The sequence below is a fragment of the Histomonas meleagridis genome (genome assembly GCF_020186115.1).
Source record: "Histomonas meleagridis strain 2922-C6/04-10x chromosome Unknown contig_1, whole genome shotgun sequence".
Taxonomy (NCBI): Eukaryota; Parabasalia; order Tritrichomonadida; family Dientamoebidae; genus Histomonas; species Histomonas meleagridis.
The window spans coordinates 913,752-938,475 of record NW_027150746.1 but is presented as its reverse complement, the minus strand read 5'-3'; the positions used below and the strand labels follow the sequence as shown (position 1 = coordinate 938,475).

General features: G+C 28.2%; 11 protein-coding genes across 11 annotated transcripts; 5 read left to right on the top strand and 6 right to left on the bottom strand.

The window, feature by feature from the left end:
- Window positions 1-697: 697 nt before the first annotated feature.
- Window positions 698-1,240, bottom strand: GO595_000260 (uncharacterized protein; the record flags this gene model as incomplete). Its single annotated transcript, XM_067915523.1, has 1 exon — window positions 698-1,240. One exon carries the CDS (start codon window positions 1,238-1,240, stop codon window positions 698-700), a length of 543 nt encoding a protein of 180 aa, XP_067779715.1.
- Window positions 1,241-1,317: 77 nt separating this feature from the next.
- On the top strand, window positions 1,318-1,959 carry GO595_000259 (uncharacterized protein; the record flags this gene model as incomplete). Its single annotated transcript, XM_067915511.1, has 1 exon — window positions 1,318-1,959. The coding sequence occupies one exon, from the start codon at window positions 1,318-1,320 to the stop codon at window positions 1,957-1,959; it is 642 nt and encodes a 213-aa protein (XP_067779714.1).
- Window positions 1,960-2,920: 961 nt separating this feature from the next.
- Window positions 2,921-3,871, top strand: GO595_000258 (DENN domain-containing protein; the record flags this gene model as incomplete). The annotated part of the gene is made up of 1 exon (XM_067915500.1): window positions 2,921-3,871. The coding sequence occupies one exon, from the start codon at window positions 2,921-2,923 to the stop codon at window positions 3,869-3,871; it is 951 nt and encodes a 316-aa protein (XP_067779713.1).
- A 378-nt stretch (window positions 3,872-4,249) lies between these two features.
- GO595_000257 (RNA polymerase Rpb6) lies at window positions 4,250-4,522 on the top strand (the record flags this gene model as incomplete). The annotated part of the gene is made up of 1 exon (XM_067915489.1): window positions 4,250-4,522. One exon carries the CDS (start codon window positions 4,250-4,252, stop codon window positions 4,520-4,522), a length of 273 nt encoding a protein of 90 aa, XP_067779712.1.
- Window positions 4,523-5,227: 705 nt separating this feature from the next.
- GO595_000256 (CAMK family protein kinase) lies at window positions 5,228-6,816 on the bottom strand (the record flags this gene model as incomplete). Its single annotated transcript, XM_067915478.1, has 2 exons — window positions 5,228-6,124; window positions 6,187-6,816. The coding sequence occupies 2 exons, from the start codon at window positions 6,814-6,816 to the stop codon at window positions 5,228-5,230; spliced, it is 1,527 nt and encodes a 508-aa protein (XP_067779711.1).
- A 357-nt stretch (window positions 6,817-7,173) lies between these two features.
- GO595_000255 (uncharacterized protein) lies at window positions 7,174-7,830 on the top strand (the record flags this gene model as incomplete). The annotated part of the gene is made up of 1 exon (XM_067915467.1): window positions 7,174-7,830. One exon carries the CDS (start codon window positions 7,174-7,176, stop codon window positions 7,828-7,830), a length of 657 nt encoding a protein of 218 aa, XP_067779710.1.
- Window positions 7,831-8,149: 319 nt separating this feature from the next.
- GO595_000254 (uncharacterized protein) lies at window positions 8,150-8,524 on the bottom strand (the record flags this gene model as incomplete). Its single annotated transcript, XM_067915456.1, has 1 exon — window positions 8,150-8,524. One exon carries the CDS (start codon window positions 8,522-8,524, stop codon window positions 8,150-8,152), a length of 375 nt encoding a protein of 124 aa, XP_067779709.1.
- Window positions 8,525-17,666: 9,142 nt separating this feature from the next.
- Window positions 17,667-18,758, bottom strand: GO595_000253 (putative lipase containing protein; the record flags this gene model as incomplete). Its single annotated transcript, XM_067915445.1, has 1 exon — window positions 17,667-18,758. One exon carries the CDS (start codon window positions 18,756-18,758, stop codon window positions 17,667-17,669), a length of 1,092 nt encoding a protein of 363 aa, XP_067779708.1.
- A 1,729-nt stretch (window positions 18,759-20,487) lies between these two features.
- GO595_000252 (ankyrin repeat domain-containing protein 13C) lies at window positions 20,488-21,504 on the bottom strand (the record flags this gene model as incomplete). Its single annotated transcript, XM_067915434.1, has 1 exon — window positions 20,488-21,504. One exon carries the CDS (start codon window positions 21,502-21,504, stop codon window positions 20,488-20,490), a length of 1,017 nt encoding a protein of 338 aa, XP_067779707.1.
- A 139-nt stretch (window positions 21,505-21,643) lies between these two features.
- On the top strand, window positions 21,644-22,804 carry GO595_000251 (Tubulin-tyrosine ligase family protein; the record flags this gene model as incomplete). The annotated part of the gene is made up of 1 exon (XM_067915423.1): window positions 21,644-22,804. The coding sequence occupies one exon, from the start codon at window positions 21,644-21,646 to the stop codon at window positions 22,802-22,804; it is 1,161 nt and encodes a 386-aa protein (XP_067779706.1).
- An 812-nt stretch (window positions 22,805-23,616) lies between these two features.
- Window positions 23,617-24,630, bottom strand: GO595_000250 (uncharacterized protein; the record flags this gene model as incomplete). The annotated part of the gene is made up of 1 exon (XM_067915412.1): window positions 23,617-24,630. One exon carries the CDS (start codon window positions 24,628-24,630, stop codon window positions 23,617-23,619), a length of 1,014 nt encoding a protein of 337 aa, XP_067779705.1.
- Between the last annotated feature and the right edge of the window lie 94 nt (window positions 24,631-24,724).

The window sequence follows — 24,724 nt, the reverse complement described above, 5'->3', positions numbered from 1 at the left end:
ATATTAGCTCTATAATTTTTCTTATAATAAGAATAAAAAGGTTCTATACAATGACTAAGTGAGGCACAAACAACAATTAATTGAAAGACATTAACTACAAATGAATAAATGAGATTCAAAGAATTATTAAATGTGATAAAAAAGAATGAGAAATATGAATTAAATGAATCAAATAAATCCAAACTTTTATAAATTATTCGTTTTGCTTTTATATCTTTATTAATTTTTAAATTCATCTTCATTATATTTTGGATTTTGTTAAATTTTGTATAATCTTAATTTTAATTTCGACATTTAAAATTGAAGAAATATAAAATAAGTCTTATAAAAATTTATAAAATTATAATATCATATTTATACAAATTTTTTATGAATAGCTTTTACATAAAATTTCATATGGAAATTATTTATTATCTTTTATATTGGATCATTTTGAAATATTTAAAAATTAATTCAAGTACAATTGTATTTCAGGAATACTTGTAATATATAATTTTTTACCTAAAATTGCAGAATGTGTGCAATTCAATGGAATTTTACACAAACTCATATACATTCGAAAAACATGATTTTAGATAGTAACCTTAGAAAATTATTGATGAAGTGTTCTGATAATCTCTATCCTATTAATGTTTTCCTCATGTCGACAGCCGAAAACTTCTAATAAAAACCAAAAGTTGTGTTTACTTATTTTGCATTAGTTTGCATGTGAATGTATTTGGGCTTTCTTGATGAGTTCATCACATTTATGTCTCCATTCGCTTTCAATCATATATCCGCTTTTAGTGAAATAATCTGTGAACTCAAAGGTTTGATCAACAACTGGTTCTGGTAATCGCTGGAAATATGAGCCAGATTGTGTTTGATAGATTTTGATTTGATATTTTCCAGAATAAAATGGAGTACCACTACAAACAATAAACTTTTGATTACTATTTTCCTTAGAGAAAAGTCCAATGAAATTTGGCCACCAGACTGTTGATAAAAGGAACTCAAATGCATAAACTCCACAAGAAAGGATAACGAAAAAGATACAAATTGGAAGTTTGCGTTCCCAATCAACATGCCATGCATAAAGGAGTAATAAAGCAACTGCATTAATGATCTTGAGCAATCCGATAAGAATAGTAAGTAAACGACTTCGATATATCTTTACGGCTGCAAATTGTTTGATAAGGATTTCGTCCATTGTGCTACGGAGTGTGTATGAACTAGTTGTGTTATATCTTGTGAGAACCATTCGTTGAGATTATTTGGTCCTATGAAATGTTATGTGAATGAAATGGGACACCTCAAAGACCGTTAACAATAAGTTGGATGGATCTGAACTTAGAAGAAATTGACAAAATCACAATCGAAGAAGGTGCAACCGACGAACAAATTCTAGCTGCCATAAGAAGTAGTTTTCAAGACAAGGTTTCTCTTGAAAACAAAGACAAAGCAGCACAACTATTATATAATTATATTTATCACATTGTTGAAATTGTTGTCGAAAAAGGGACAAATAAAGCACAACTCCTTTATGACTGTGGTATTATTTTTTATAGGCAATGTATTGCTTTGAATCTCACTTTCTTATCACAAATCTTCAACATTAAAAATAATACAATATCATTTCTTTTTAAGGCATGGGCAAAATGTATTCAATGGGATGTAAATGATAAGAGAGCAATTATACATTCTTTTGATCCAAATATTGACTTGAAACTCTGGACACTACGTCAACCTCCTGAAAATGACCCAATCTTAAGTTTTTCAGATGTTGTTAATGACTTAAAAGCTCCTCAAACAATTACGTTTATCAATAACATACCTCATATTGCAGAGCAACCATATCTAACAGTTGATACTGATGCACTCTACAGGAAGAGCATGCGGCATAATGTGTGTTTTGATGATCCTCCGAGAAAATGGATCTTCGACCAAAAGCCAAAACATAAACTTGTATTTGTTGACTAAGCAATTATTTATTGTTGAGGTAACCAGTACTGGTTCCCATAATTTTTTAATTAAGTGGTTGTAATTAAAAATTGATTTAACAATTTGGATTTTATGTTTTTTCTTGAATAAAAAATCTTTTTAAAAAATACATTGCGGTGTGATTGTTCCACTCGGGTTTTTATAAAAAAAATATAATAATGGTTAATTATTGAAAAATTCTCTATTGTACAATATTTTTGATTTGATCCATAAATGTATTTATTGCACTTGACTAAATTAATACATCATGTCTTCTTAATATAAAATTGAGTTTTTCATTTTCTCTTTTAGTACCAGCCAATTGAACCTAAACGTGAACGTTAATAACATTTGAAAAAGTAATAACATAAACCGTTCAATTTTAATTTGTTGGATTTCTACGGTTTTGTAAACAGTGATGAAGCACAAACCCCGAAAAGACACATTAACAAGAAAGTTCCAAGAGCGGATCAAAGCAGGAATATTACTCAGTCGTTCTGATGATGCTGTTGAATTACTTCCTGATGCTGATGTTTTTACAAAAATTTTTAATGCAATTTATGTAATCGGGTGTTATCCATGGGAAAAAGACCACACACCAAAAATTTTATTCCGATATCCAGCTCAGCCTTTTGACGAAGAAGCTACTCTTGCAAAAATATGTTTTCCTTATAATCAATCATGTCACCCAAGAAAAATTTCCTTTTCATCCAATGAATTTCTTGCTAAGCATGTAATTGATGATACTGATATTATTTCGAAAGAATTTGTTCCATTATATTTACCTGAAAATTATGAAGCTCCATATCTTTTTTGTTTTCATTTTGATGTAACTCCCTTAACATTCCCCACCTTTGCGCATAATAAGTCTTTTAGCGAACTTTATAATACAATTGAAAGCCACAAAATTCTTAAGACCAAAATTTGTATTGCATTCAAAACCAAAATACCATATTACAAAATGTTCGATCTATTTTTCGAATGGTTCATGAGGACTGAACTTCTATCCAGAGTACAAATTTATGAAATATTTAATTATAATTCAAAACCAGATTTCTCACAATGTAAATGGGCTGAAACGCAAAGGAAATATTCTTTGGATGTCCTTAAGAAACTACAAGGACTTGTTTTCCCAAACCAAGGAGAGTGTATTGATATCCAACATCCTGTTGTTAATGTGCCTGAATTCCATTGGAAGCGTCCTGATGAGAAAGACGGTGTTCTTGGTAGTTTTACGTCCATTGCTGAAAACTCTGTGAAATATCTTTTAGCTAAGATTGTTAATCCAAAACATTTCATCTCATTATTCTTCAACTTATTTCTTGAGAGGACAATAATAGTATATTCTAATGAAATTGATGTTATTTGTTGGATTGTTCTTGCGCTTCATTTTCTTCTTAGGCCTATGAGATGGGTCAGTGGTTCAATTTCATGTCTTCCTGCTGATTTTGAAGACTTCATGAACTCACCTAATCCACTAATCATAGGTACATTGTTTAAGGGCTCTCCTGAACCAGATAGTGTGTACTTGAACTTCATCAAAACATCGTTTAACCTCCCAAATTACTTCAAACCGCCGTTTTTGAAAGACTTTGTTCACAATATCAACCACTGTTGGGGAAAAGAAAACACACCAACAGAAATACTGAAATTTTGCAATGACTACGTGTCAAAAATGGAAAAAGCTATTCAAGTATGTATTATGACAAACTTTACTGACCCTGTTCGTGTTAACTCTGTTTTCATGAAAGAATTATTTTTGGGAAGATTCGATCCATCAGAAAGAGAGTTCTGTAACGCACTGTTGGATACGCAAATGTTTAGATTCCACGTAGAACAAGAATGCAAAAAGAAATCTGATCAGATGATTATTTCAAATGTTCCGAAAAATGTGCCAGAAGCTTCTGAATAGGAAATAGCTGTTGTGTATTTCAATTGTAGTTACGCCAGAAATTAGATTTATGAATAAATAACAAATCCTAATTGTTTACAATGCCTTATATATATAAACTTATTGGGAATTAAAAAATATTTGTTTGGTCTTCTTAAGTAAAGCTCAAGCATAATTTGGAAAAAAAATTATAATAATTTTTTGCATTAAATTAATTTTCTTAGTTTTATTTATGTATAATGTTTAATCAAAAAAAAGAGTGTATCGCTGAGTATTGTATTAGTTTTTTAAAATTATTAAAAATATTAATCTTTTAAAACAAGAAAAATATATTTTGACTTTATTATTTCCTCTGAAATAAAATGACAAAAATAAGGCCACACAATTTTCGCCCAAAAAATGAGTGAAGATGAACAACAAGAGCCAGAACTTTTGCATCCAATTAAAACAACTCCATATCTAACTAAATATGAGAGAGCTCGAATCCTTGGAACAAGAGCTTTACAGATTTCTATGGGAGCCCCAATAAAGATTGATCCCCAAGGTGCTACAGATCCAATTATCATTGCAGAATTAGAACTTAACCAAAACCAATGTCCTCTAATTATTCGGAGATATCTTCCCAATAATCAATTTGAAGATGTTGATGTAAGAACACTTATAATTTCATAAAAAATTATATTCTTCATTTCCTGAATTTTTTTTAGTGTAAATAAAATAATTATTTTTATAGCTTTTGTTTTATACATAAAAATACTGTATGTTTTCAAATTTGATTTTTGGTTTTAAGCATGACAAAGATCGTCATTGTCGGTTGTTCAAACGTAGGAAAAACCTGTCTCATTCAGAGTGCATCACACATGCACTTTAGTAGTCAGATTGAACCCACTAAATTTCCTAAATTCACTTCTCTCGAAATAAAAAACATAAATAAAACTGGAACAACATTATTTCAAATATGGGACACGCCAGGAAAAAATGCTCACAGAAGATTTCTTGATAAATATTTTGAAAATACATTTGCCATCATTATTGTTTATGCTATTGATGATATAAAATCATTTAAGTGTGTTCGAAATTACTTAGATTATTTAAATACAATTATTCAAACACCTTTTGAACTGTTCTTAGTTGGAAATAAAAAAGATAATATTAACTCAAGGGAAGTAACAGAAGAAGCAGGAATTTCGATGGGAATAGAAATTAATGCAAATTTTTATGAAGTCAGTGCAAAAACGAATGAAGGTATAGAAGAGTTATTTAACAAAATAATCGAAATTTTAGATTCTAAGGAAAAACCCAAACAAAAACAAAAACGAAAACATTACTGTAAACTTTTATGAAAAAACACGAAAATGATTTTATTTTATTTTTATTTTATATGAATTTATCCTTTATTTGATCTGCCAATGTGTGAAATTGTTCGATATCTCCTTTGTGCAATAAAAGAGTTAGTGATATTTCGGATGTTGTAATATATTCAGCGTTTATACTCATATAAAACGATGCATCTTCCATTCGAATATACATCGTTAATGGATCCGGATGAAACCATTGCAATAATTGTTCACCTAATAATTCTTGAATATCACCAAAAATATTCCAATTAGTTGTACACATTACATTAAATGATATTTTTTCGATGGATTCAGTAACACTTGTTTCTTCATTTATAACGTTAATGTCACTTTGACGTGCATATGAATACATTTCAAGTGATTGTGTATGCACTGGAGTATGTCCTTCTCTTTTAAATAAATGACGTGCGTTATGAGATGAAGAAGATGTTCCACCAGATAAATTAACGGTCGCGTCGAACTGTGAAGATCTGATAACCGGCTTGGGGGGCCCCGAATGGGAACATTCCCAGGGAAGTTGTTCTAAGTCGACAAATGGGTTGGTAAGCATCACAAAAAAGACTTTAGTCATGTTGTTCTCAGGGGAATTAAGATCTGTGTACAAGTCATTACTTGTGATTCCAATTTGACTTAGTATTTCGATTACTGCTGGTGGAATATTATTCACATCAATAACTTTATAAAACTTCGGGAATGGAATAGGAGATGATGGTATATAAGATGGCATAAGGCCAATTCTAAATGCCGGATGTTCAATTATTTCTTCAATTGTTATACGTCTTGAAACATCAACAGTAAGCATTCGTTGAATTAAGTCACGAACGCTTCGTGAAAAAGAAGCTGGCATATAAAATACCCCTCTTTTTACCTTACTAAGAAGATTTCTGAAAGATGAATCATCAAAAGGTAAATATCCCTATGTGTTAGAATTTTTCTTACCGGACCTCCAAAAAGAAACTGGAGGCCCAAAAAACATACGGCAAGTAACGCAAATAATATTACACCAAGACTCCAAATATCAGAGATTCGACCATCGTATGGCTGACCACTAATGACTTCAGGGGAAGTGTAATGTGGAGATCCACATGATGTATCTGTCTGTGTATTTTCTTTAACCCATCTTGCAAATCCAAAATCAGCAAGCTTGATTCGTTTGTTGGCATCAAGCAAAATATTTTCAGGCTTTAGGTCGCGATGACAAATTCCTAGTGAGTGTAGATAACCAACAGCAAATACAATCTGTCTGAATAATTCCATGGCAACTTCTTCTTGGAAGTACTGGTTTGAAACTAAATAATCGAAAAGTTCTCCCTGTTCTTCGTATTCGAGAATAATGTAAAGGTGTCTATTTGATTCCAAAACATCATATAATTTCATGATGTTAGGATGTTGTACAAGCCTCATTAACGCTACTTCTCTCTTTACTTTAAGTCTGAAATCTTCGTTTTCAAGGAAAAGATTTTTTGATATAATTTTAATTGCAACTTGTTGTCCTGTTTCTTTATGGCGAGCAAGTTTGACCTTCGATGTTATTCCTTCGCCAAGAGTTCTAGAAAGAATGTATGGTCCAATCTCTGCTGAACCTTGTTTTGACTGGTCGACCTGCATAAATTTTACGGATCGTTCCAAAATCCCCACTTTTTAAATGGGAAAAGGCCGAACGAAATTTCTTTAGATAGATGATTAATAAACCACTTCTACATCAAATGGATAACAATTTTACAATATTGTAATGGCGCCTATTTGAACTTATAAAAATTAGACTTTGAAAACAATAATTTATTAATATTCATTTTTTCCTTTTTATATAATAAATAGAAAAACACCCCACTGTGTCCACATGAAATCATGGCTAATGAGTTAAGTTTAGTTCCCTTCTTTTATTTTTCATTTTTTTGCTTTGTGTTAAACGGATGTAACCGCCCAAAACAAACAGAGATACACAATTTTCGGCCTCTGAGTTTAATGGCCGAAGAAAAGGTTGTAATTTCACTCGAAGAATTTTACTCATTGTTCAAGGTAACTGAAGCACCAGAAAACATTGCTGACTTTGGTATTTTTGGTTCAGAAGAATGCCTTCAACCAATTGGTCCAAATAAACCAGAAGGTGTTGCTGATCTTGCACCATTCCAGCCACACAAGACAGAAAACACTCAGCCCCGTGGTCACAGGTTTGAATTCAAAGGCCAACAGCAAAGGAAACCACAAAGAAACGCAAAGAATGTGAAAGCCAAACCCGTTTTTGCACCTGTTGAAGTCGCACCTGCATTTGCAGATAAACAAATTGCCACCTGGTGCACCGTAAAGAGTGATACTCCATCACAACCAGCTCCAACTCAACAACCTCAACAAGTTGAATTCTCATCATTAACTGCAGCATGGACTAATGATGCATCCAAGAAGCCACAACAACACACAAAACCAGCAAATACATCAAATAACTTTACTTGGGGAAAACCAGCCAATAAACCAAAGACAGCATTTGCTGATCTTCTTGCAAAAGAATCAAATGCACCAGCGGCAAACGCAGCATGGGGTAATACGAAGCAAACAAATTCCCAGAAATCAAAGAGCACATTAAATGATGACAAGGAATGGCCAACTCTCTCAAATTTAAAGTAAAAAGTTTTAGTGGCTAACGAATTGTATTTTGCTGTTAACTTTTTTTACGCGTGGGGCTCATTCGTACTCCGCTTTTTTTGAAAAAATGAAATTATATTATTATAATTGAATCAATTATTCATTTTTTTTAGTGGGAAAATATTTCACAGTAAAATGTTTCCTAGTTTGAGGCAGTGGTAACAATTACAGCGCAAACTTTTTTCATCATCATTGTATTTTTCAAATTATTTAATAAATTTGTTGAACTTAAATTACTAAACTGGGAACATTAATGTTGATGAAGATATTTACATTCTTTCAGAAAAAAAATTAAGAAAATTTATTCAATAGAAAAACGTGTAAATTTAACTGTGCTCTTCATTATATATCCTGACACAATGACGTCGCCACCAGTAGCACTTAGATAACAAATTTCCATGGGTGTAAAAGCAATGTTGAGAAATTTTGTTGGTGAATCATTTGGGCAAAATGATGTAATAACAAAATCGCGATCATCAGCATCAAGTTCTCCATTAACAGGGGGTTTATCTGGTCTGAGAGCTTCAATTGAAGCAGATAGAATAACTCTTTGTGAAATTTGTGGATTTAGTAAAGAAACTTGGGTGATAACAACATTACAATCTTGTGGCTGCTCAAGCATTAAATTTGATCCATCAGCTATTGTATATGACCAAAATGTCTTCAGTTCAGACATTGGTTCTATTTTAATATCACATGTCACTTAATCAAAGGCGGAAAGTAACGGTTTTATCCTGGAAAAAATGGTACACTGCGCCTTTGATTTTGTTGTTTTTTTCTAATAATATTATCCAAAATTACCTCTAAATAATTTATTATGTTTAATAGTGAATATATTATTGGAATCTCTTAATTTGAAATTATTGTATAAAATATAATGTTATAGTTATAATATTTTCGAATAAATTTTTTATAAATAAACAAGATTCCTAGTTTTAAATGAAATTCATTTTGAAATAGTCACACTAAATTTCTTATTATAGACTGTTCTATTGTTGTATTAAAAAAAATTGTAGTTTGATATTCATGTTTTTGGAATAAATAATTACATATTAGTGAATGTGTAAAAATTAATTATATTATAAAAAAATATTAAATATCTCTCCATTGAGTTCTTTATTTTTTAATTTATAAGTTAAAGGAAATTTATATAACTAAATATTAAAATATGTTTAGTTTGTAAGATTATCGTTATCTGTATTGTTCAATAAGATATTTATATCGTCTTCCTTCAGTATGAGTTATTTGAAAAATACAATGAATTAAGTAAGTAAATGTTGATATTTTTTAATTATTTTTGCAATATTTATATACAAACAAAAACAAAAATTTTTTAATAATATGAAATGGACGCATTTTTAAAAATAAAAAAAAAAAAATATTTTATTATAAAGTTTTTACATAAAAAAATATGATTTTTTGTTAATGTTCATAAATTTGATCTTTTTTACCTCTTTTATTATTTTTTATAATATTTATTAAAATAATTGTTGTTATTGATTCAAAATGTTCGTTTCCAATTCGTAATCCTTTATCGATAAATTTAAGTTGATTAAAATCAAATTCGATGATTTCTTCTCCTTGATTATCAATTTTTCGACTCATATCCAAATATTTATATTTAGTTAAATCAATTTCGTTAATTTTTAAAATATTATCAGATACTAATGAAAGTTCTCGTTGACGTTTAGTATTAGTAAAAACTATTCGATATGTATTAAATAAACCTTGTGCAATGTTCATTCGAGTGATAAAATTTTGAAGAAAAATTGCATCATATGAAATCGTAACATAATATGTTTCAGTTGATAAAATTTTTGGAACAATATATCTCCCACGAATAAATGATTCGGGTGAAACACAATTTGGAATCTCATCGAAAATTGTCAATAAGTAAAAATGTGAAATTCGAAGTGAAAAATTTGTGGGCGTTGAAAGATCTCGTGATCGAATTCCATTACGATTAAATGAAATATAATGCGTAAGTGGCTCATCAATACAAACAGTGACTAATACACCTTGAATAAAAGAATCTTGTGGAAATGAAATGATTTCTTCTCGTTTTTGATATTCTGTTTCTGTGCAATGTAATATCTCAAATGCATTTCGGACACTATTAAAATTCGCTTTGGATTGCATTTTTCTTGTATGTTTTTGAAATAAGCATCCAAAATGTGCTGCCATAACTGCAATATCTGAATTTGGAGAATAATGCGTAAAACCATAAACTTTCCGTTCGATTAATGGTTGGTATGAATTTAAAAAATATTTGGTCGGAATATAAAAACGAAATATATCACCAACATGTGGACTCATTGAATTAATATCAAAATCTGGTTCGAAATTAATAGCCATAACACCATCGTCTTGAATTGGAATATATGTATCATTTTCTTGTTTTATATCAATTGGTAATGATATCATAAATTTTGTTTTTCAAATGGCTAGCAGATAAACGGTCTGGATCTTTCAATATTTTCTGTGATTTTCTGTGAGATCTCGAAATTCTAATTAGAATTCAAAAATTTATGAAATTCAAACAAACAAGTATCCCCAAAGCACAACAGCATACTTGAATTTGTTTTTAAGAATTTTAAGAAGATGCAAAATGAGCTAGAGATAAACAAAAAATTATAGCTTGTCACTAATCATCAAAAATTATTGAGCTTCGAAGAGAACATGGGACATCGACCGTTTATTTTTTTCTAAATTTGGAACTTTTTAAAGTCCGATTTGTCAACAAAATTAATTTATGTATCATATTGAATATGCCTAGGAGACTCTATATTATAATTTTTAATGATGTATAAGTTCATATTCGTGTTAGAATTGTTGATTTATTATTCTGTGATTTATTTTCGGCTTATATCAATTTACAAATGTTTATATTTTACAATTCAGAAAAATGGTGAAAGAAATAGGGGATGCAAAAAATACAATCTATAATTCAAGAATTTATCTACAATTTTTTTTTTATTTTTATAATCATATATATACCAAAATTTCTACTATTATAATTTCAAATATTGAGGAAATTCGTGCATAACGTTTTGCAAAATAATTATTTAAATGTTGAGATAAATAATTCAAATCTTAAGATCTTTTGAGTTAATTGATGGTATTTCGAGTTTTAAAAAAACATCTACAATTTTGGATGATTATGAGTCAAATATTTTTTTACATATTAGATTTGACTAGATTCGACATTCCTTTTAATCGTTGAATATCCACATGAATCAGTCATTCTTGCTTGGGTAGTACTTGCATATTCAGGGATGTTGAAGCTTTTGCTGAGAAATTCCATCAACCCACCTGGAGAAAGAAAATCTCTTGCTTCAAAAATTGAACATCCCATGATTTTTAAAAGAGAGTTGTTAGGATTATCTATCAAGTACAATTGATTTACATCTTCTATCAAAAGGATTGTTGCTTCATGGAGATAACTCCCAAATTGTTTAATTTCGATATAACTTGAATCTTTTGTTTCAATTGATTCCAAATAAGTTCCACTGTCGGATCTTCCATTGACTTTTTTATCAAGAACACTGCTTTTCATCAATTTTTTGTAAATGAGAGTTAAAACTGAATGCTCGAACATTTCCGGTGTATCACTGTCTTTGCTGAATCTTCTGATATTACCACCAAAAAAATGCTCAAGCCAATGGGTTCCAAATGACCCAAGATGGCATGAAAAACCCTTCGATATAATTACTGATAAAGAATGAGAAAGTGAAATCATTTTATCCAACATATTCAGATCGTATATCGACATATGTTGATTGTTACCCTTCATTTTACTGAATGTTTGCTGCAATTTTAATTGAGATTTTAATTTATAATATTCTCGATATATATAACACATAGCAAAGCACAAAGAGAGACAATCTAATCGATTTTTTTTTCAAAATCTTCATTAAATACTGAATCAATTGATAAAACTGAAGGCAATAACGCAATTACTAAACTTAGATTTAATTTTAGGATTGTATCATAGAGATTTTGTCTATGATACATCATTAAAAAGAGTTAATCATCCATTTTTTTTGCACTGCTGTTATCCAATTCCCAAGTTGGAATTTTAATTGATTGAAATTCGTTTTTTTTAAGAACATCATCTCTATCGTGAAAAATGCATATTCCAGAACCCGAAACCATTTGATAACGAATACATTTTACGAGATGGAGTGAATCTTTAAATATTGATGGCATGTCAATATTTAATAATAACTTTGGTAAGGATGTGGATAAATCAATTTGGTTTAAACTTTGACAAATTCCTTTAACATATTTTAAATATTTAGAATCTTCATCGAATGCGAGACCTATGATGTCGATTTGCAATTCTCTACATTTTGAATAAATTTTTTCAGAATCGCCAACTAGATCAGTATCTGCAGAACCATTGTTTTTGGGTTTTATAAGAATTGGAAATCCTCCTTTTTTAGAATCAATTGGACATGCATAAAATACAAAATAATAATAAATAATATCGGTTTTGTTTGCTTCGATGAAAGCATTGAAGGCTTCAAGTGATTTTTTTGATCCTGTTATTTCATCTGGCTCAATTTCCACTTCATCTAATAAACCATCAATTTATTTACTTTTTATTAATCACTACATTTGGTTTTACCCAGCAGCATCTACTGCTATAACGATTTTGACATTCTTAAAATCATTGTTAATGAAATATATGAATAACTTTTGAATATTTTGTAAAAAACCATTAAATAAATCCATATATGAACCTATACGAGTAAATTTTCCTGCTGTCAATCTTTTAACTGTTTTGTAACTTGGAAATCCCATTTTTTATACAAAAAATCCCCACATTGATTTGCCGATCATTGACATTAATATGTAGTCGCTTCTAATTGATTTGCCATATCTTTTCGGAGACAATGACAAAACATGTTGGTTCATAGAAGGATAATTTTCCAACGATTTAATTACATTGTTATTATTGTTGTCTTTTTTTATTTAAAGTTGATTTTTGCTGAAGTTCATCTTTATAACTTTTTTCAATTGCTCATTTTTCTTTGCTTTTAAATTGGCCTCAATTGAATTACAGACTGGTGAATTCCTGTTTTGGAATCCTCTTGTACACGGAGGCGAAAAATTATTGATAAATGAAATAACGGGTTAAGATTTTGACGATGAAATTTACTTCAATAAACAACAAAGTAACGTGTTTTCAACAATTTTTCAAATATAAATATCACAAAATGTTATGCGGAAAATCCTTAGATATGAATTTTTGATAGATAAATATCATATTATAAAGTATTATTTTAAATTTATAAATAGATTTTCAAAGCCATTTTTTTTGTCCCATGTTCTCTTCGAAGCTCAAGTGATATTTGGGGTGCCCGGCACCACTGAAAGTGGGAACCGTTTATTCATATAATTCAGAAGAATTCTTCAATGTCAAATCACACACATAATGATGATATTACTACCATAAACACAGGAGATCAAAATTTGAATCATTTATCAACATGCTTGAAATCCCTAATTGAGCTTGAGAAAACTATTTTTAATTTGACTGAAGAAAGCATCCAGTCTTCTCTTAAAAAAGCATTGGGATTTTTTGATCTAAATTATCCAAATACATTTAATGCCATTATAAGTAACATCGTTTATAGTGCATTTTCATCACGAAAACAAGTATTCGATATTTACTTAAATTTTTTAAAAGCATTTGAAATGAAAGAAGAAGAAATTAATCAAAATATCGTTAAATTAATACCAATATTTATCAAACGTATATCCACAAAGAACACACAAGAATCATATTATTTAATCGAAAAAATGATTGAACAAAATTTAATTGATAAAAATATCACTCAAAACATTGATTCAAAATATTTTGCACATTATAAAGCAAAAGATGAAAACCAAAACCGAAACCATTTTTCATATGGGTCTAATAGAAATGATCCAATAGAAAGATACTTTAAAGATCATTATGAAGAACTTTCAAAGAATGATTGGGAGCTTCATAAGAAATATATTAAAGAAGGACATAATCCAAATGAAACAGCAAAAATAATTCGAAATGATGAAATAGAAAAACTTCAAGAAATATCATCACAAAGTAATTTTGATTTTAATCAAGAAATTGAGCCATCACTTTATGAAAGATGTTCATTTATTAATCAAAAGAATGTTACATTAATAGATTATGCAGCATTTTTTTCTTCAGTTAAATGTTTTAAATATTTACTTATGAATGGAGCAAATGTAAATAATACAGGTAAATATGCAGTTGCAGGTGGAAATGAAGAAATTATTCATTTATGTGAACAAAATAATTCAACATTTGAAGATGCATATGAAACAGCAATTCAATTTCATCAAAATGATATCTTTAAATATATTTTTGAGAATAAAATAGAAAAAATACAATCAATACCGAAAATGTCTGAAGATACAAATGATTTGGTAAGTTTTTGTATTAAAAATGATAATTATGAAATTTTAGCATTTTTGGCAGAAAAAGAAATTGTTAATATCAATAATATAAATGAATCAGCAAGAAATGGAAATTTATATCTTGTTAAATATTTCCTTCAAAATAATCAGATACCAAAAGATATTTTGCCATTTGCTTCAGAATCAGGAAATGTTGAACTTGTGAAATATGTTTTAGAACAAAAAGGAATTGATATTAATGCAACAAATATTCATTTGAATAATTTCCAATATGTTTTAATAATTTCCAATATGTTTTAATAATTTGAAACATCACTTTATATAGCAGTTAAAAATAATAATATAGAAATAGTAAAATTAATTTTAGATAAAGGAATTGATGTTAATGCAAAAAATATTCATTTGAATAATTTTTAATATGTTTTAATAATTTAGAATGTGTTTTAATAATTTTATATATGTTTTCATCATTTATAATATGTTTTAATAATTTGGAATATGTTTTAATAATTTGAAATATGTTTTAATGATTTATAATATGTTTAAATAATTTAGAATATGTTTTAATAATTTATAATATGTTTTAATAATTTAAAATATGTTTTAATAATTTGAAACAGCACTTCATATAGCAGTTAGAAATAATAATATCGAAATAGTAAAATTACTTTTAGATAAAGGAATTGATGTTAATGCAATAACTATTCATTTGAATAATTTGAAATATGTTTTAATAATTTGGAATATGTTTAAATAATTTAGAATATGTTTTAATAATTTGGAATATGTTTTAATAATTTGAAATATGTTTTAATAATTTGGAATATGTTTTAATAATTTGGAATATGTTTTAATAATTTGAAATATGTTTTAATGATTTATAATATGTTTAAATAATTTAGAATATGTTTTAATAATTTGAAATATGCTTTATTAATTTAGAATATGTTTTAATAATTTGAAACAGCACTTCATATAGCAGTTAGAAATAATAATATCGAAATAGTAAAATTACTTTTAGATAAAGAAGGAATTGATGTTAATGAAAAAAATATTCATTTGAATAATTTCATATACGTTTTATTAATTTCAAATATGTTTTCATAATTTTATATATGTTTTAATAATTTGAAACAGCACTTCATATAGCAGTTAGAAATAATAATATAGAAATAGTAAAATTACTTTTAGACAAAGAAGGAATTGATGTTAATGCAAAAAATATTCATTTGAATAATTTTTAATATGTTTTAATAATTTAGAATGTGTTTTAATAATTTTATATATGTTTTCATCATTTATAATATGTTTTAATAATTTGGAATATGTTTTAATAATTTGAAATATGTTTTAATAATTTGGAATATGTTTAAATAATTTAGAATATGTTTTAATAATTTATAATATGTTTTAATGATTTATAATATGTTTAAATAATTTAGAATATGTTTTAATAATTTAGAATATGTTTTAATAATTTAGAATATGTTTTAATAATTTGAAACAGCACTTCATATAGCAGTTAGAAATAATAATATCGAAATAGTAAAATTACTTTTAGATAAAGAAGGAATTGATGTTAATGAAAAAAATATTCATTTGAATAATTTTATATACGTTTTATTAATTTCAAATATGTTTTCATAATTTTATATATGTTTTAATAATTTGAAACAGCACTTCATATAGCAGTTAGAAATAATAATATAGAAATAGTAAAATTACTTTTAGACAAAGAAGGAATTGATGTTAATGCAAAAAATATTCATTTGAATAATTTTTAATATGTTTTAATAATTTAGAATGTGTTTTAATAATTTTATATATGTTTTCATCATTTATAATATGTTTTAATAATTTGGAATATGTTTTAATAATTTGAAATATGTTTTAATAATTTGGAATATGTTTTAATAATTTGAAATATGTTTTAATGATTTATAATATGTTTAAATAATTTAGAATATGTTTTAATAATTTGAAATATGCTTTATTAATTTAGAATATGTTTTAATAATTTGAAATATGCTTTATTAATTTAGAATATGTTTTAATAATTTAGAATATGTTTTAATAATTTAGAATATGTTTTAATAATTTGAAACAGCACTTCATATAGCAGTTAGAAATAATAATATCGAAATAGTAAAATTACTTTTAGATAAAGAAGGAATTGATGTTAATGAAAAAAATATTCATTTGAATAATTTTATATACGTTTTATTAATTTCAAATATGTTTTCATAATTTTATATATGTTTTAATAATTTGAAACAGCACTTCATATAGCAGTTAGAAATAATAATATAGAAATAGTAAAATTACTTTTAGACAAAGAAGGAATTGATGTTAATGCAAAATATATTCATTTGAATAATTTTATATACGTTTTAATAATTTGAAATATGCTTTATTAATTTAGAATATGTTTTAATAATTTGAAACAGCACTTCATATAGCAGTTGAAAATAATAATATAATAATAGTAAAATTACTTTTAGATAAAGAAGGAATTGATGTTAATGAAAAAAATATTCATTTGAATAATTTTATATACGTTTTATTAATTTCAAATATGTTTTCATAATTTGGAATATGTTTTAACAATATTTGACTGCAATTCAAATTGCAGAACAAAAAGGATACACAAAAATAGTAAATTTACTTCTTAAAATAGGAACGAACGAAAATTCTAATTAAAAAACTTAAAAAAAAATCAAATCTTCGTTTTTAATAAAAAATGGAAATGAAGCATATATTTTAAATTTTTTATTTATTTAATCCAAAAAGTGAATTAATAAATAACTATATTTTAAGTAATAAAACATCAAAGCATGTGATAATTTTGAATAAAATCAATGAAAATATAAAATATCAAAATATAATACCCTTTTATATAGAGTTAAATCCTATATAATATCAGAATATAATAATTATTATTGATAATTTGGAATAATAATTCCTCAAGTTTGATTTTGATTATGATCTTTTATAATATATTTTTTGTGAAAAAGTCGACATATAAAAAATAAGTTTATTTAATTACTCGTCAATTTATGAAATGAATTTCAAAAATAGATTATAATTATCTGCATTTAGATAATGTATTTTTCTTTGATAATATTTCTGAAAATTATAACTATTTTATATAATATTATCATTACATCAGCATTCATAAAATATATTTCCTAAATTTATATTTCTTTCTTATTTGTTCATGAACAACATTGTAAATATTACTTTTGTTGAAATTAAATACAGTGATTTGTTCTGAATATAAAAATTCTTTAAACATCTAAACTCTAATGTCTTATTATGCTTTTTAAATAATTTTAAATAATTTCGTAAATCGATTACATTTTAAAATTAATCAAATATTTTACAAATTAATCAAGTACTGGCGGTGGCTTTTCTATATATATTTTACAAAACTGTTCTATCCATTCTCTGTACAGCCCCATCATATGTCTTAACTCGTTTAAGTTATTCACGAAATGTCCGAAGTATTCGCAGTCCCGAATTTTCCTTATCTGGACAGTTCCGTTCTTGTTATCCACCAAAGTGATCAAGAACAAATCTCCGGGCGGATACAATGGCATTGGCTTCAGATAGAAGTCGATCGAATTGTCCAAAATCGATTCGATCGCAGGAGGTGGAATTTCGAAGGGATTTCGATAGAGGTTCTCGACAGGTGGCGTGTAGGGTATTATACTCATTCGCTTCTTAATGACTTTCAACATCGCTTCGTGGATTGGAAATGGAAGTGAATTTTCGGGAATCGCAGATGCGTTATGGAAAGACAGAAAAGGTACAAAGTCACCATCGACTATGTATGATTTGATACGATTCGTTGAGTTTAACCAAAGGTTTTTGGTGAATGATGCACAGGGGGCAAAGATGATGCCGCTGACATCAAGTGTTGGAAAATCGTTTTGAAACATGGAAACAACAGTGGCTGCTACACCACCGCCAAGAGAATGACCTGTTATAATAACTTTTCGATTATTATTTGTTTTTGATAGAGTGATTATAATGGGTTTAATCTCATCATATAAATTCTTTGCAGTAAGATAAACACCTTCGTGAACATAACCACCATTATATTTAACAGCTTTGGCCATGAAATCAACAAGAAAATCATTGAAACAATAAGAGCCACGACACGTTACATAAATTGTATCTGTAATTTCACTGTTCATGATAAAATATGGTATAACGTAAAGTTTAGAGACTTGAGATTCAATGACTATACTGCCAAGTTGATATGGAAGTTCTCGTTCATTTGGATCAACGTATACCATTTTCGAAAGCATCATGCAAAGATAAAGTTTGTCAACATCTTCTGGTGAAAGATCAACTTCGAATGTTTCATCTGGAGGTGGTAAAGATGAAAAAATAGCTTTAAGAAAAAAAGCAAAAGAAACTGATGAAACAACATTGTCTCCTCCTGACATCATTAATATTTTGTTTTTACTCATTTTTGGAGAATTTTGTGATTTTTGTTCCGGTGCAACCGCCCAAAATGGCACTTTTACGAATCGAAATTTTATTCAATTTATTCCAAGCGTGGTTAACACTTCGATGTCAATTTGTTAATTTTTTAATACCAAAGAAAAAAGATATTTCGCTGATAAATACAAAGCTTTTTCAATTTTTTGAATTTGGTATTATTTGATTTTCTTGTACAAATTTATCATCACCAATCAAATATACATTTTTAAAAAACATGCAAAAATGCACTCTTATTTTGGAGAAATGATTCTTAATTTAAGTAAATTCATTTGTTATAAAAAATCCCACAATATATCCCGATCAAAATTGATTCAATTGATGTTTGTGCACAAATGGGTTACAAATCTCCACCGGTGCCGTACAAGGACAAAAGTCAAAGGCTTCGGGAGCACAAAGATCTTTTGAATGAAGAAAGTGCCAAACAACTTTATGAGGATCTTGATAATTTATCCAATCATTCAATGAATGATCAAATCGATATATACAAGCATTTCCACCAAATTATAATAAATGCTACTGAAAGTGATTTCATAGTTCTTCAAAAACATCAGATTCAAATAAAATTAATTAATTTAGTTAATGAAGCAAAAACACCTGCCATATATAAAATAGGTGTTGATCTGATAAACAAATGGATCATCAACCAAAGTTCATTAAATGTGCGTAATGAGTTTTATACTAATAAAGAATTTATCATAAATTTATTAAATCATGCAATACAGAAGCAAAACTCTACACGAAAAGACCAAACTCAAATGCCATCTTTGGTTTTGTTGGAATCACTAATTCAAAGTCCAATTATTCCTGATAATGAAGTTTTAATTCAAGAAATTATCACTGCAATTCCAGTTCTTTACATGAATCCCAAAGGAAACAATGGTTGTCCATATCAAATGCTTAAACTTTTAGATGTAATTCTTATGAATTTCCAATTTACTTCGATCGAACAAGTTGAACCAATACTTCAAATATTCAAAAATTATGGGAACAAAGTTAATCAATCGGATGAATTTTGTATCCTCTGTAAATTAGGTGTCATTTTTTGTCAGATGAATCCCGAAATCTTTTTAAAATTTTGTGATATTGCTCTTCCAGACAAATTGTTTGAGCTTTGCATCAAAAAAGGAAACGATTACACTCAAATTTGTTTGTTAGATTTATTGACATCGATCATAACAATTGATCAAAATTGTTATAAAGTATCAAATTCTGTTTCAAACTCGATTCAATGGAATGAGTTAATTGATGTATGTAATTCAGAATTTGTTTATAGCTGTTGTTCACTTCTTGATGCTGCTTTTCCTTATTTGGATGATTTGGATCAAGATTTTGTTCATTATCTTTTTATGACATTTAAAAATTGGTCATTTAAAACCGAAAAGAAAATAATCGAAACGATTTCATTGGTATTACCTTCGATTGAATGGGATAACATTCTGTTTTCGATCTTTTTGGATATTGCCGATGAATTTGTTTCTAGTGAAGAAGAAATCGAATCATTATCCAAAATTTTACTTTATTTAATACAACAACAACAGCACTTATTTGTACAATATGAAGAAAATGAAAAAATCCAACAACTTTTAAACACTTATCATTCTTTAAATGAAGAAACTTATGAACAAATAAGTAATTATATCGAAGAATTCGAGGTAATATATAACGATTTATTAAGTTGAAACATGTTTTATTTATTTATTCATTCATAGGTAAATTAACGTAATCATGATACAGTTCTGTGTTATCTTCAAAATCTATAAATTCAAATGAAAGTTTAACAGTTGGAAACACATTAATTATCGCTTTTAATGGCATTCCATCTTCAAACATCCCTAACAACATTAAGATATTTCGACATGTATCTTTGAATGGTGATAATGCTTCAAAGAAAGGGATTAACATTGATGGCTGTACTGGGAATTCTCTACTACACCAAAACCTTCCACTATAAGTCTTCTCATGGAACAATGGCCGAATGTTTTCTTTTCCAAAATCATCGCATAGAAAATGAGTGAACTTCACCTTGACATTTGACAGGTCCGATGGCGTTACTTGATATCGATTTTGATGAAGAGAATCTCGTATCCTCCATCCAAAGAAGTTCTTAGATGGCTTATGATGAATGGTCTCAGGATTGATCGAACCTTTAAGAAGATCCATTTTCATTAAGTTGTCAATGTCATTTTCAATCTCATTACTTTCGATGATTTCACGTAGTACTGAAAATCGTTGTCCTGAAACATTATCAATAACAATAAAGGAATCAAGCATGTCTGGCGAATTGGCATCAAAAAAAACAGATGTAGAACCACGTGTAAATCTATAATTATTCCAATTTGCAAGTGTGGTGTCAATCCTTAATTTACTTCCTACTTTAGAAATAAGCCATGTATCCGATGGACAAAACGCTGATATAAAAGGAATCCATGAATAAACTTGCCATTTAAACTTCATCTGAAAATCTGGAATTGATAAAAAATGTTGGCAAAGCTGTGGGAATTTTTCTGTCATCATGTGTACATTTATACGGCGATTTATGAAACTAATTTTTTTGAAGAAATCGACATTCCCTGATAATTGTGCATAATCAACTGGTGTTAATCCTTTATCATCAGTTATGCGAGTATCAACACCAGATTCAAGGAGTCTATCTGCATCATCAAATCGTTTTTCTTTTATTGCATTAAAAAGAGCTTCAACATCCTCATTCATTGGTGGATTTGACTGTGTTTGCTTGGACACATATCCATTGAATTATTTTACGTTAAGAAAATGGAAAAGTAATCCGACCATGGAATCTCGTCTTTGCATCGATTCGAGATTCATACACTTTAAATCAGTTCTAGAAGCAATGGAAAATCTTGGATTGAAGTTCAAGGCTGGTGATGCAACAGCAGTTTTGATATGGACTGATTCCATCATTCCACCAAATCCTGAATATATTAAAAAGCTGACGCCATGGAAAATCATTAACAGAATACCAAAAATCAATGTTTTGTGCAAAAAAGTACCACTCTCAATTCTTCTCAATATAGCAAAATCACATTTTCCAGAATTATATAGTTTTTATCCTCAAACTTTTATTCTACCTCGTGACGAAAAACAGTTTATGACAGTTCTTAAATCCACTACTTCTGATTTTCTCATCAAACCTGATGCAGGTTCATTTGGTAATGGAATTCGAATTGTAAATTCCAAATCCAAAGTCTACCCAACCACTACCAGCTCTGTAGCACAAGAGTACATCAAATCTTTCTTAATTAATAATACTAAATTTGATTTACGTATTTATGTTCTTATTGCCTCTATTACACCACTTCGCGTGTATATTTATCGCGATGGTTTATGTAGATTTTGTTCTCTTAAGTCTAATTTAAAATCTCGATATTCTCGAATTACCAATGTTGCGTTAAATCGTAATGCTAATGGCACCAAAATCGAAGATACTTCACGACTTATCTCCGATGTTTTTCCTGAATTATCTTCAAATGGTGTTGATGTCTCATCAATCTGGTCCGAAATTGATGATATTGTACTTTTAACAATAATATCATCATACAAATATCTTAAGCAGGCGGTAGATGAAGAACTTCCAACAAATTCTTTTTCACGGTGCTTCCAAATTTTGGGATTTGATATTTTACTTGACGAAAATTTAAAACCGCACATTTTGGAAGTTAATTATCGTCCATCTCTTGAATATTATCGCGGAGTTGAACGACGTATGAAAGTCGAAATGATACAAGACGCGATAAGGATCGCAGGGCCTTATGAAACCATCCAAAATTGTATTTTATCTCGAAAATGGTGTTGGACAAGATCTTTGTGGAATAAATTCATAACAGAAAACCAACAAATTATTAGCGAAATAAAAGAAAGAAGAAAATATGCACTGGAAAATAGTAAATATGTAAAAATATGGCCAAATAAGAAAAAGAAAGAAAAGTATCAAAATGTAATCGATAAAATTTTGTCACTTGATTTAGATGAGGTAGTAAATGATGTAAAATAAAGTTATAGAATTAATAAAAATAAATTAAATTTTGGAATATTTTATTTAAATATGTCCGCATATGCAAAAAAATATAATTTTATCAAATTTGCCTATTGATACAGAATTCAAAATCATACATTAAATTGTTTAATAATTTTATAAAATATTTTATAATGGCATAATCAAATATACAGCTTTCGAATGAAAACCTCACCCTTTTAGTTTGCTAAAGAGAAATAGCATGTTTTTTTGATTACGTCTAAACCATTACTAATTGTTGGGCTTTTGTTTGTAATAAAAATCAGAATAAATTGTGAAACAATTAGAAAAATGTTGGTTTATTGGATAAAAATAAAATTATTGTAGAAATTAATATGTTATATATAACAAAGATTAAACGAAACATATAAGCTATCTAACAAGAAAGAATTCAGTCACTTTATCAGAATACCCTTAAGTCTAGGTCTATTGGAAAAATTATCAAAGCAGAAATCAAAATATCCAACCAACAAAAAACAGAAGCAAACGAGATTATTATATCCAAAACAAACAAATTTTCATCAAAGATTCTCATACCACATATGATTTTAATAATTACAACATTATCATTATTAACATAAAAAAAAAGAAAATTGATAACTCTAAAATTATTTATCAATATAAAAAATTTATATCGCTATAGGTTTTTAAATAAGTTTTCTCATTAATTGATATGATAAAAATTCCTTAAACATTATTTAAATCTATTTTTGATATTCGTTATGTTTGGCAATGAATTCGTAATCTCAATCATTTGTCTCTTACGCAAAACACATAAATGAGATATCAATTTACTTATTCAAACCCCTCCTGAACAGCATTGCGTAAAATGCGGCTATGACCAAGCCCAACATTGCCAACGCTATGTATGTCCTTTTCCTTCTGTTTCCGACTATTTCATTGTATTTATTTGTTGCGTACTTCACCAAACTTTTCCCGTCCCATTTTTCGTTCTTTTGTATTATTTCGATCGGCGATTGTTCGTCGTCATCCAAGTCGACCTGCGCTAAATGTGCGTATGTTAAACATGCGAAATATTCAGCGAAATCATTTAATCGGGTGAAAACATTGTCCCATATTAAGTATATCTGCCCAACGGTATGCTCCTCAGAGAATATTAAGATGCGCCATTTCAACGAATATTGAAATGCATTGCCACCAGCTTCCGAAATTTTGCGATATTTATCTGGTAATATTTTGTTCAAGTTTTTGTCGATTTGACTAAATAATGGTTCTTCATTGCTTTTGATTCGCTCAAAAAGTTCGGGAAGTGCAATGATTTTAAGGATCCTTTGTGTTAAATAAAATGTAATGGATTCTTGAAGAAGTTGATCATTAAAGTTCGATTGAAGCGTAATAAGATATGTGATATAGACATAGCGGTCATAACTTTGATAATATGAATAATAACTGTCATAATGATAAAGCATATCAAGAACTCGTTTGAATAATTTTTCTGCTTCCTCGGAGTCAATGTCTTTAATGCCAACAGAGCCAGCCTTTTCAATGAACCATTTCATGCTTCGTTCGATATCTGCTTTAATGGTCATTAGATCTTTTTCAGGTACATTTTTTGCATGGTTATTCCAATCATTTCCTAACTTCTTGTTAAGAAGATTTGTATAATCTTCTTTAATTCTCTTTAAGCAATCACTAAATTTCTCTTTGTCTGGATTGAAGATATCAAGAAAGATCATCCATGATGCGAGCCTATCAATAGGATTTTTATCAAATGTGATGTTGTTAAGGAATGTTCGAGCTTGGTGGCGATTATTTATAGAACATACCACTTGATCTGCATTCATTTTTAAATATTGTCATTTTTGAGATAAACTAATCAAAAAACGTTACAGTGACCAAATATGCAAACAAAAAGTAATGTTTTTCCGTGGCAAATTC